This window comes from Medicago truncatula, chromosome 8 (genome assembly GCF_003473485.1).
Source record: "Medicago truncatula cultivar Jemalong A17 chromosome 8, MtrunA17r5.0-ANR, whole genome shotgun sequence".
Taxonomy (NCBI): Eukaryota; Viridiplantae; Streptophyta; class Magnoliopsida; order Fabales; family Fabaceae; genus Medicago; species Medicago truncatula.
The window spans coordinates 14,158,593-14,171,387 of record NC_053049.1 but is presented as its reverse complement, the minus strand read 5'-3'; the positions used below and the strand labels follow the sequence as shown (position 1 = coordinate 14,171,387).

Below are 12,795 nucleotides of genomic sequence, written 5' to 3'. Positions count from 1 at the left end.
AAGAGAGAGAAAATGATGTGGAGTGTTGGAAATTGAAAAAGTAGTGTTGAATAGTAAAAACCATTGGGGATGATCTTATATTACGTACACTGCAGCGGAATATGGACCTGTTTGGATAGACAGCTTAATTGGAGCTAATAGCACAAGCACCTATCATAATAAGTGTTTATGCATAAGCTATTTTGTTTGCAAAAGATAAAATAACATTAAATAGTTTTTGTACATGTTATATGTTGTCTTTATAAACTATATTGGAAAACTTGTGAAAATAACTTTAAAAAAAGCTTTCTTAAAAAAAAAAAAAACTTGAAAAAGCTTATGAATACCGTCATAAATTGTTTTCGTAAATTTTCCCAAATATAAGCTCAAATAAACTATTCCAAACATGCCCTAGATAATTTATTTATTTGTGTAATTTAGTTCCTTAAATGGTTTGTTAGACATTTTGGTTCATAAATTTAAGAAATTTTGAAATGACTTTTGAAACTGAAAATATTTTACCTCAATAGTTGTTGAAAATGTGAGTGTGTGTGTGTTTTTTTTTTACTTTCCTTCTTTTTTGACAAAATAATTTCATTTTTATTTTAGAAGTTGTTTGTGATACAATTCCATTTATGCAAGCTTATATAAACAATTTCATTCATTTAACATATTGTTGGGCAACCTGGCTTTACACATGCTATGGACAAGTTGGATCGGCCAATATTTTCTAGAATAGAGAAATTTTAATATAATTTTATTTATTTAACTTGTGTTTACAGTTAGTTTACATATATTTAAAATTATTTATCACTTTTGTTGGAGGAAAGTTATTTATCACTTCTTTTTTTTGAGAAAATTTACTTTTTTGTAGGAGGGGAGAAGATTATTTATCACTTAAAAGTTGAAATGGATAAATGTTTAATATAAATGGGCCAATATAAAAAAACAAAATAAATGTCCCTCAAGTATGTCGGAATTCGCAATTTTTTACTGTTCAACAAAGAGGAATGCTAATAACACTTATTTTTAAACACTCTCTAGCACTCTATCTTATATTGATCAAGAAATTTTTTAAATTTTTAAGTCGGTTGAATTTCTAATCGACATTATTTCCTCTGTTGATTATAGCGTTCTGGTTAATGGGGAACATGTTGGACCAGTTATTCCAGGGCGAGGTCTTCGATAGGGGGATCCTCTTTCCCCGTACCTCTTTATTATTTGTGCAGAGGGTCTCTCTTCTCTAATTAGGGATGCTGAAGAGCGTAATGCTATCTCGGGTACTAGTATTTGTCGTGGAGCTCCACCTGTATCACACCTTCTTTTTGCTGACGATTGTTTCCTTTTTTTCAAGGCGGAGGAAAGTCAGGTGCATGTTATGAAAGACATTCTTAACACTTATGAGGCGGCGTCCGGTCAAGCTATTATCTTACCGAAGTCTGAAATTTTTTATAGTAGGAATGTACCCGATACTCTGAAAAATAATATTACCAACATTTTGGGAGTTCAAGCCATTCTAGGGACGGGTAAGTATTTAGGTATGCCTTCCATGATTGGACGGGATAGGACGGCCACTTTTGCTTATATCAAGGACCGTGTGTGGCAAAGAATAAATTCTTGGAGCAGCAAGAATAAATTCCTTTTTACAAGCTATTCCGTCTTATGTTATGAGTCTTTTTCAGCTTCCCACTACGCTTATCACCACCATCGAAAGGATGATGAATTTGTTTTGGTGGGGGCATGGTCGAACTACACATAGAGGTATTAACTGGTTGAGTTGGGAAAAGTTTTCCATGCATAAGTCTCGTGGTGGAATGGGTTTTAAAGAACTTACGGCCTTTAATCTTGCGATGTTGGGAAAACAAGGGTGGAAATTCCTTTCGGAGCCTCATTCTCTTGTCACGCGTATTTTTAAGGCTAAATACTTTCCATCTACATCCTTTCTCAATGCCAAAATAGGCCATAACCCGAGCTATGTGTGGCGGAGTATCTTACACGCTCGTTTCATTGTTCGCAGCGGTGCAAGATGGAGTATCGGTTCGGGTGCATCAATCCATATTCTTGATGCACCATGGTTGTTGAATGGTGGGATTATAGATGGCAGTATTGCGGGAGGCTTTTATGTCCGTGATTTCAAAGTGCAAAGTTTAATATCTGAGCAGGGTAAGCGATGGAATGTGCCTCTTGTTCGACAGGTTTTTAGTTCTGACATAGCCGATACCATTCTGCAAACACCACTGTATGAGCAGGTCCAGCATGATCGTTTCATTTGGAAAGCGGAAAGGAATGGTTGTTATTCGGTAAGGAGTGCTTATCACTTATGTGTGGAAGAATTAGTGGATGTTTCTCATCACCATCGCCCAGGTAATTGGAATGATATTTGGCGTTTAAAGGTTCCTCCGAAAGTCAAAAATCTGTTATGGCGAATGTGTAGGGGATGCCTTCCAACTAGAGTTCGTTTGCAAGATAAAGGAGTTTCATGTCCGACAAATTGTGCAAGTTGCGATTCTGATTATGAGGATTTAAATCACTTGCTTTTTGAGTGCCCTTTTTCTATCCAGGTTTGGAATGCTGCTGGTGTTTGGAATGATGTTCAACAGGCCTATTTATACGGATACGGCTGCAAATTCCATTTTCCATATTCTGCAGAATCTGCCCAAGGATATTCAGCAGCGAATTGCAGCCATTTGTTGGAGTTTATGGAAGCATCGGAACCTCAAAATTTGGGAGAATGCTATCGAGAGTAGTGCGCAAGTTGTGGATAGAGCAAGGCAGCTGATTGATGACTGGAAGGATGCAAATCGGCCTAGCCAAGCTGGGCATATGCAGCAGTCTGCACAGCAGCAGCAGGCTGCCATCACGCTACAGACTGGTGTGCAGTCCCAAAATGCCCAATCTGGTCCTGATGTGCAGCAATGGGTGCCACCTAGCAGCGGGAGATTCAAATGCAACATCGACGCGGCTTTCTCGGAAACTTTCCAACGGACGTATTGGAGTGTGTCTCAGGGATGATCATGGAACGTTTGTTTTAACTAAAGTGCTGCAATATGATCAAGTTTATCCGGTAGCTGTTGGCGAAGCACTAGGTCTTTACCATGCCATTCAATGGATGCAAGACATGCATTTCGACAATGTGGATTTTGAGCTAGATTCTAAGATTACGAGGGATGCTTTCCACTCCCGTAAGACAGATGTTATAGAGTTTGGCAATATTATTGATGAGTGTTGGGTGCAATTTTTCTCCTCTTTCACAAACTCTAGGGTTGAGTTTATTAGGCGACAAGCGAATGCGGCGGCTCATGCTTTAGCAAGAGAAGCCACTTCCTTAGCTAGTCCCGATATTTATTATGTAATCCCACAATGTATTGAATCTATTATTATAAATGAAATGCTATAAGCATCTTTCCTTCAAAAAAAAGTAAGTTTGAGCACACCATCTTCACTCAAAACATTAAGACATTAGATATATAGATATTCTCAATTATATGTCACTACTCAACATCTACTTTTTCATTCAATGTAGAACTCACACTTGACATATTAACAATATTTTCCCAAATTAGAGTGATCAAGGATTCCATTTGTACTATATTTTCTAATTTGTCAATATTTGAACAACCACAACATCTTTGTAATAGTGTTATTACAGTTGCTCCTTTTCAAGGATGTCATCCAAAGAAATCATATGCACTTGGTTCTCCACTATTTTCTTCTTCATCTTTTTCCTCTTCTTAACCTTCATTTCTTTGTCAATATCAAACTTGGTTTTCCTCTTCTTAACCTTTAATATCTTTCATTATAATTCAACTGTGAGTAAAGGGTTGAAAGTTAAATGTTTGTGAGTTTTGTCTCTATCTGTGACGTCGTTTCGTTCTATAAATGTCGAGCTTTGCTTAATACCGACGAGTTAGTACTGTAGGGATAATATCAATTTATTTTGTAATGTTTTTTACTAGAAATAAAATTAAAATACAGCATAATAATGAAGATTTCTAATACTTAGCATGTCTTGTCTATGATTTGATAGAGTAAATTAGTTGGATTTAAGAAAAATGAATACCACCAATGACATGTAAAAGAAATGAAAGGACCTAAAATTATCGTGCTCAAGTAAATATTTCATTATGGCTTTATAATCTCATTAATCGAAACAAATAGCAAGCACACGAATTCCCCTTTTTATGCTTATAAAAGAAAGGGATATCCCTCCTCCCTCCGAAAAAATATTGAGAAACATGAAACAAGGGAATCCCATTGTAAGACAAAGGCATACCCAATCAAAATTGTTCAAACCTTTAACTCTGGTGGTTGAAGCATAAGCATGCACCTATTCTTTTTGCAAGTCTTGTAAAGCTACTATTATTCGGCTTTGGTGAAGGTTGCATGTCCACTTCAGGTGGCGGACGCACGTTTACTTCGGCTAACGGCACCATTTCCACGATAGTTGAGGACTCAACTTCCATAGTAATTGACTGTTCAATTTCCATAGTAATTGATGCTTCCGCGTCCACTTTAGGTGACTGTTGCAAGTTCACTTCCTCCGATGTCTTCATTTCCATGTTAGTCAATGACTCAACTTCCACAGTAATTGATTGTTCAATTTCCATAGTAATTAATGCCTCCACTTTCACGTTAGGTGATGGTTGCATGCTCACTTTAGGTGACGGCTGCACGTTCAATTCCGCTGATGGCTCCATTTCCATGTTAGTTGATGGCTCAACTTCCATGAAAATAGATTGTTCGAATTCCGTAGTAATTGACTGACCATAAAGTAGATAGACAGCTGTCTCCTTAACAATCAATCCACACCCAAAAAGTACAAAAATCTCCACTTTGTCACCTGGTCCAAGATTTGATGTTACATTCTTCCAATCTTCATCATTAAAGGACCTCAATGTACCTCGCTTGTATATCTGGATGGTGAATTTTGTGTAATTAACAATCAAGACACTAATAAGACATTCGGCTCCCATGTTTTCAGGTGCTGATGAATAAACAACACATAAGATTATTCCCTTCAAGTGACAATCAATATTCTCAGGAACGTGAAATTGTGTTGAAGGTCCATCACATCTATAGGCTAACCAAGAAGGATAATTGTCACCGACCGGAAGAGAAAAATGGCCTGAATCATTGCTTGTTAATCCCTGTATGATAAGTATATGTTAATTATGTAATTATGCTACTCAAACTAGGAAGCTAGTCCAAACAAAACAGCCCATACATCTGTAATGTATCTATAGATAAATAGATACATGGCAATGCTCATAAATCATATATTGATTGAAAAGTTTATTTCCCTTTTGAGCTATTGTTTTCTCGTAAGCTTGCATATTCTATTCTATTAAACCTCAATATACTTAGATTTCTCCTATACTTCATGACTTCTGTGTTTTAAAACTCTTAGACCACATTTACTTAGTAAAACATTTTCTAAAATTTGTGTTAGTTTTACTTGCTAATAAAGAGATGATATATACTCTTGAAGTGAACAACTGTGTGCCTTTTTTGGAAACAATGAAAATGCAAAATACTTGTTTTCACTATTTCACAAACTACATCATTCCTAGCAGTTATCTCATCTTCTCTCCATCATAACAGTTCACTTTTAAGAGTCTAACATCTTATTAGCAAGTTAAAATGAAGACTTGTTTTAGGAAATGAAAATAGAGAATAACATACAATGCAAGGTTCTGGGTTCCTACTAAAAGTGAGAGACAGTTTCAATTTTCACTAGTTGTAAAGAATAATCTAGAAATCTAGAAATCTAGTTCTTGTGTTATAGTAGCCATCTATTAGGATACTTCAAGAAAAATTGTTTCATAATCTAAAATATTGACAAAGTAAAACTAAAGAGAAGTAAGACATTGATTGTATATGTTATGCAATTGAGCTTTAGCATACTATAATATAAAGGGTAGAAAATCCAAGAGGATAGAGAAAGAACCTGTGATATGCTCCTGCTAAGAATATCAATGACAATGTGGCAACTTCCTATTCCAATCAAAAGCGGTCTCAAAGGAAGGTTTGAGATTTGTGATGTTTCCGATTCAGTAAAATCTACATCGTATTGGTTATCAAATGGGGAAATACGAGGTGAAGAATTCATGGTTGGTGGCACGCAAGACCAAATGACAGAAGGAAGAACTTCAAATGACAATCCTTCACATCCACATAGGGATATATATGCGATGCCTTTCAATCCTAGTATTGAGTATGGCATCTCTTTTACACCTGTATCTTTTGCGATCAGTGTTGTCAAGGATTCCATCTGGACTATGTCTTCTTCCAACTTGTCAATCTTTGAACAACCAGAAAAGATTAGAGTTTTCAATGATTTCAACTGATATATCACCTCTGGGAGACTGGCAAGACTTGTACAGTCCTTCAGATTGAGCAGTAGAATATTCTTGAGATCCCCAATCGAGTGGTGTAACTTGGACAAGTTTGGACAGTTCTTCATAATGAGCTTTTCTAGATTTGGTAATTTTGAAAAGTCTGGGGTGCTTGTCAAGTGCTTGGAATGACTGAGATTGAGAATTTTCAGCTTATTCATCAACTGCAAAAAGATAAATGTTTAAAATAAAAATGAAATTAATGGTTGCAACAATTATTATAGTCATCAAATTTTAGTTTCTAAAGAAAATATTTACATCACACCTTAGTTTCATTCCAGACCAGTTTAATATTGCTGTGTTTTAACTCAAAAACAGCTAGATTTTCCTGATAAAAGTCTCCAGTAAGATCAACATGATCAAGTTGCAAAAGTCTCAAATTGTTCATCTTCTTGAAAGAATCAGCATTGAAGCTAACATTTTCGGTGCTTTGGGACTTCAAAACCAATCCTTCCACAAATTTTGTTCCCTACATGTAAAGAAAAGATCGAGATTAGAAGGGGAAACCCCTTTTATGTTTGCTTGTTAGAAAATGATACAAAATGCTGCAAAGGAGCATCTCAAACGTACTTGTAATGAACAAATGAACATGACAATGCAAACACACTCAGATCATGTGTCCAACAATTTACAGCCAATATATTAATAAGAGTGATATAATTACAAATAAACAAAGAATCTTGAAAAGGTGATGGAGGAAGATCAGAAGTTTCATTCAAATTTGAAGTAGAGAAAGTTCTTACACAATTTTGATTCAAAACATCATGTACATCCTCATCAGACCACAATCGACTACGCTTCCCAAGCTCCTCTTCTGATCTTTTACAAACAATCTCTCTTCCCATGTCTCGTAGTAAACCATGCATTCCAAGTTTATCATTCTTTTCGACTTTTAGAAGGCTCCGCTCTATGAGGATAGTTATTCCCATATCAGCATTAAGTCCACAACCATCTAGAATCTCTGAAACATAGGCTCTCTTCTTTCCGATAAAGAAACAACAAATGTCAAGAAATATACCCCTTTCGGAATCACAATCTAAACCATCATAGCTTATTTTCAGTTTTTTTTGCACTTTATCATTAGGAATTCTCCTCAAGTTTGATAGTGTACTTTTCCACTGTTGTTTTGTCCTATCAAATAAGTAAGATCCAATTTCTTCAAGAGCTAGTGGTAATCCTCCACAATAATCAATTATGCTTCTTGACAGTTGATTGAAGTCTTCTTTTGCACTTGACTTTCTAAAAGCATGTAAATTGAAAAGCTCGAGGGACTCATATTCGTCCATTTCCGTCATGCTATAGACATGGTCAACTTCAAGTAACTTAAGTATGCGTACATCCCTGGATGTAACAATCAATACACTCCCGGTACCAAAACATTTATGTTTTCCACATAGGGCATTTACTTGCTCTAATGCGCTCACATCATCGAGTACAACGAGTGCCTTTTCCCTCATAAATCTCTTCTCAATTGTTTTCATGTTATCCAAAAGAAGTTGTTGTTTTAAATGAATATTCCCTCTACCTTCCTTTTCACAAACTTCTCTAATATTTTCAATGAATCTGTGAACCACGAATTTCCCATGAAATTGGTTGTAGAAGGCTGTGGCTGTTGTTGTTTTACCTGATCCACCCATCCCCCAGATCCCTATCAAGCAAACTTTGCTTGATTGATTTTTAATAAATGCAATAATTTGTTGCACATGGGTATCTAATCCAACTGGAAATTTGGTAATATTCAATAATCTGTTCTTTAGCTTTCTCTTAATGTCTTTAACAATTTGAGAAATTAGTTCAACGTCATCCCTTTAATAAAAGAAAAAAGACACACAGCATTAATTATTATTATAAGCTGAAAAGTATGCATGGTAATAAAAGAAAAAGGAAACAGTAAACTAACTTGAAATTTTTTGTATCCCAACCAGATATATTTGCAACTTCAGTTAGTGCAATCTGCCAGGTGGACAACACAGTATTCATCTTTTCCCCTTCTGAGGAACTTCTTTTAGCAGTTTCTTCCAGAGCTTTTCCAAAATCACCTGCTTGATGACGCAAAACCGATGGTTCAACGTGGTAAAAAACGGGCTCAACAATCTGGCCACAATTTACGCGGCATTTCATGATTTGTTCAAGCTCTTTAAGACACCAACTAGAATGGACGTAGTTTTCGGAGAAGACGACGATGGAAATACGAGAGTCTTCAATGGCTCGGAATAGTTCGGGTTCCAGATCTGTCCCTTTTTGAATCCGATCATCGATGTAAGTGTTGATTTCAGCATTAGAGAGTGCTGCATTGAGATGAGCAACAAAATTACGACGAGTATCTTCCCCCCTGAAGCTGAGGAACACGTCGTAAACCCATTGAGAAGTGGAGGATGATGAAGAAGAAGCCATTGACGTACCGTGTTCGATCGATGACAGGATTTGAAGTCAACTCTTAGAAAGTAAGAAGAAAAACAGAGTATGAATGCTGAATATGGATAACTAATGTGGATTGTTTGGTTTGGTCCACTTGTCAATATTATTTTTTTCCCACTCTTTTGGCCTCTTGCGCGCTCCAGTTTTACAATTTTATTTTAGTTTGAATTATAAAATTTTACTCCTTCTATCCCTCATTTACTACTTCTATTTTTAATATTAGACAGTGTATTTACTGTTCAAAAAGTTTCAATAATTAATGATAATATAGATTTTGATGTTTTTTTCTTTTGTTTCTTATAATAAGGACCTCGTGGAGTATCACCTCTGGGAGACTATAAGAACAAGTATATTGTATTTAAGTTTTGTCCAAATTAAAATTATATAAAATTTATTATATATATCATCTCACGTGCTCGTCTTTCCGTTCTTTTTATTGCACAAACGTTTGAAAATTATGAATGGTGTTTTTTTTATGAAATTTTGATTTTTATTAAAATTAAAAAAACAAAATGTTTGTTTCTCTATAGTTATAACAAATGAAACTAATAATGATAACAAAAACTGACAACGGCATCTTTCTAATGTGTTTTTGTTAAGTACGTAGTAGTAGTTTTCTAGTAGCATATCTGCTAATTGAGATAATATAATAAGTTTTATCTACTATGAACCCTTGTTTCTATTGATTCCAATAATAAATCCATAGACCAAATTCCAATCGATTGAATTCCTTTGTCCATTGATTGCCTTTTTCTTTTTATGCTTGTTTATTTTATCACCAATTGCCATTTCTGCCATGATTATATGAAACCGTGAGCAATTTTTCTTTTGTTGCAACATGATTGAAATTGTTCTCGGTGTCTTTTCTATTTGGTAATTCAATCTCGTGTGTTTCTTGTTGTTCCGTCCTCAATTGATATCACTATAAACCTAGCATTAGTGTTCGATTTTTTCTCTTTCTATGAAAAGCATTTCTCTCTCCTGGTGATGTTAGTGTAAGGATAATACTTTGCTTTTATTAAACACGGTTTTTCTCTCATCATTGTGAGAGTTTTGGTTTTTCTCTCCTGTTGTGAGAGCTTTGGTTTTTATCTCCTTCTTGTGAGAGTTTTGGTTTTTCTCTCCCCATTGTGAGAGGATGTTGTTGTGATCACACTACAATATATAGAGTTATCTTATTTCTATTCGCGAAGATATTTTGAGTCCTTGGGTTATAACAGGAGATTTCAATGAAGTGCTCCATCCCTCTTAGATAAAGGGGGGCATCTTTACAGCTAGACAAGCTGAGAAATTCTCGAATATGGTGGAGCAATGTAATCTTATTGACCTTGGAGCTACGGATAGTGCTTATACTTGGACTCATAAGGAATGAGGGATTCTGAAGGTTGGATAGGGCCCTTGGTGATTGTGTGTGGCGTACTACTTTTCCAGAAGCTTATGTAGAGAATTTGACACATAATTATTCCGACCATCGCCCTATCCTCTTAAGGGTGTCGAATTTGTTACAGCTAAACGCGTGCGACCTTTTTGCTTTCAAGCTGCATGGCTAACCCATAAAGATTTTCCAGAGGTAGTCTATAAAGCTTGGGATAAAGGTGAACATATTGTACCCGCGAGTCTTGAGCATGTTCGGTTAGATGCGACTACATTCAACAAAGAGGTGTTTGGTGACATTAATAAAAGGAAGAGTACTCTTGCAGAGAAATTAATGCAGGTACAACACAATTTAGAAACGGTCGATTCAACCCACCTCACTATGACTGAAGCATCACTCCAAAAAGAATATAATGATGTTTTGAGACATGAAGATATCCTTTGGTATCAAAAGTCGAGGGAGAGTTGGGTGAAATTGGGAGACCGTGACACGAGGTTTTTCCACACTCAGACACTAGTAAGGAGAAAACAAAATAAGATCCAAGGTCTCTTTCTTGAAAATGGTCAATGGAGTACTGATGATGTTATCCTCCAAGCAGAGGCCATAAATTACTTTAAATAGTTATTTGAGGTAGACCACTCCACTACTCCAAATACTTTATTAATTAATGATATGCCTCGTTTAAGTGAACAATGCAGAGATTCTCTTACAACACTGATCCTTAAGGATGAGGTGGGGAGCACCGTGTTTAGTATGAAGTCATATAAAGCTCCTGGCCCTGATGGCTTCCAACCCATATTTTTTAAACATTTTTGGGAAAGAATTGGTGATGACATACGGCGTCTCGTGCATACAACTTTCAATATGGGTTCTATTAATGCTTCAATTGCAAAGACATTAATTTTTCTAATACCTAAGAAGAGCAATCCCCAAAGGTTAAAGAATTTTAGACCCATCAGTTTTTGTAATGTCATTTTTAAGTTAATCACAAAATTTTTGGTTAGTCGCTTGCGACCGCTTCTTGTTGACATGATAAGCCCTCTTCAAAGTAGCTTCATCCCCGGTCGAGGTATTACTGATAATGCCATCCTGGCCCAGGAGGTTGTTCATTTCATACATCATTCTCATGCAAAAAAGGGTTGTATTGTGTCGAAAATTGATCATGAAAAGGCATATGATAGACATAATTGGGACTTCTTGGAACTCACTCTCCATGGTTTTGGTTTCCCTTCAACAACTATATCTCTCAACATGAGTTGTGTTCGATCTAGCAATTTGAGTGTTCTTTGGAATGGTGTCAAAACTGATCATTTTACTCCATCTAGAGTTAGTGTGGAACATGCTTCATAATATAGATAAATTATCGGTGAAAGTTCTTTCCCATAAATACATGGGCAGCACATCTTTATGGATGAATAAGAAACATAACAAACCATCAATTACTTGGCGTGATATTCAACATGCCATTACAAATTTTGCTGCAGGGTATAGTTTTCGTGTAGGCTCCGAAAACTCATCGATTTGGAATATTGACTGGACATAACTCAGTCCCCTTTGCCAATTGGTCCCATTTGTTAACATCAGTGATTCAGTTATGTGTTTGAAGGATGCGTGGGAGAATGGTAGGTGGAACTTGCAAGATCTTGCCACTATGATACCAATTTAGGTGGAACTAGGTTACTATTTTATTACTTGTTACGATTTGATGCACTTGTCAATTTCGTCCATCAAATTTTTAGCGCCATTATCGATGATTGTTGATATTTCGACAAGGGGTGGAACTTATTTTCGTAAATAATTAGGATTAGAAATAGGCAAGTTTTTCTTTTTATTGTTTTTAATTTTCAGTTTTTAGTCTTTCTTTTTTAGGATTAGCGATTTCTTAAGTATTAGGCAGTTTGTTTTATTTCATTCGTTATTTTAGGGGGAGCTTCTACGAAGAAGTCAGTAAAATGACTTTTTCGGTAAAGTCGTTTGAATGAACCAATCAGATTTTAAGTGATGACACGTCAGAAGTAAGGACAAATTATAATATGGATCACTTGCTCCATATGTTCCACCATAGACAGATTTACTTGATGATCTTAATGGTTAGATTTGTTTGGTCTCTATCGTATTATGGTACACCATCTACACATAATTTTTTGTCTAATTTCAATTCTCTCTCCACCCTATCACTTATTCATCTCTCTCATATTTATTTCTCTTTCTTTATTTACATATTTTCTCTCTTCCAGATTTTTAACAACATCTTCATCATACATTCATCATTTTCATCAACTTATTCATCATCTTCATGAGAAAGAAAGAAGAAAAAAAAACCCAAAAATTAAAAATATATTAAATTACTTAATTTAAAAAAAATTACAATTAATCACATTAGTTTAATTGTAGTACCCTGACTGTTTCAAAGTCTTCAGAACTGATTCGTTTGGCTTATTTTCACAACCAACATAAAAAATCAATCATCATCTTATGATTTGTCAAAAAAAATCATTAATTTTATGATAGGTTGCTTTAAGATATTAACTAGTTAATTTAATCAAGCACTAATGGGATCAATTAATATATATATATATATATATATTCTTAAGAATTTGATCGTACAATTGCTTAAATTTAAATTAA

The 12,795-nt window shown here is 35.3% G+C and overlaps 1 protein-coding gene across 1 annotated transcript; it reads right to left on the bottom strand.

Annotated features, from left to right (window-relative positions):
- Positions 1 to 4,052: 4,052 nt before the first annotated feature.
- Positions 4,053 to 8,870, bottom strand: LOC25501054 (disease resistance protein RPV1). Its single transcript, XM_013589602.3, has 5 exons — positions 8,275 to 8,870; positions 7,118 to 8,180; positions 6,640 to 6,843; positions 5,927 to 6,538; positions 4,053 to 5,126 (listed from the first exon to the last, which is right to left on the bottom strand). Exons 1-5 carry the CDS (start codon positions 8,766 to 8,768, stop codon positions 4,275 to 4,277), a joined length of 3,225 nt encoding a protein of 1,074 aa, XP_013445056.1. The 5' UTR covers positions 8,769 to 8,870; the 3' UTR covers positions 4,053 to 4,274.
- Between the last annotated feature and the right edge of the window lie 3,925 nt (positions 8,871 to 12,795).

Excerpts from the sequence above, each read along its gene's own strand:
- LOC25501054 (XM_013589602.3), bottom strand. The coding sequence starts at position 8,768 with ATGGCTTCTTCTTCATCATCCTCCACTTCTCAATGGGTTTACGACGTG. Across the intron at positions 6,539-6,639 it reads TGGTCTGGAATGAAACTAAG|TTGATGAATAAGCTGAAAAT; the intron begins GTGTGATGTAAA and ends ATCTTTTTGCAG. Across the intron at positions 5,127-5,926 it reads TTAGCAGGAGCATATCACAG|GGATTAACAAGCAATGATTC; the intron begins GTTCTTTCTCTA and ends CTTATCATACAG.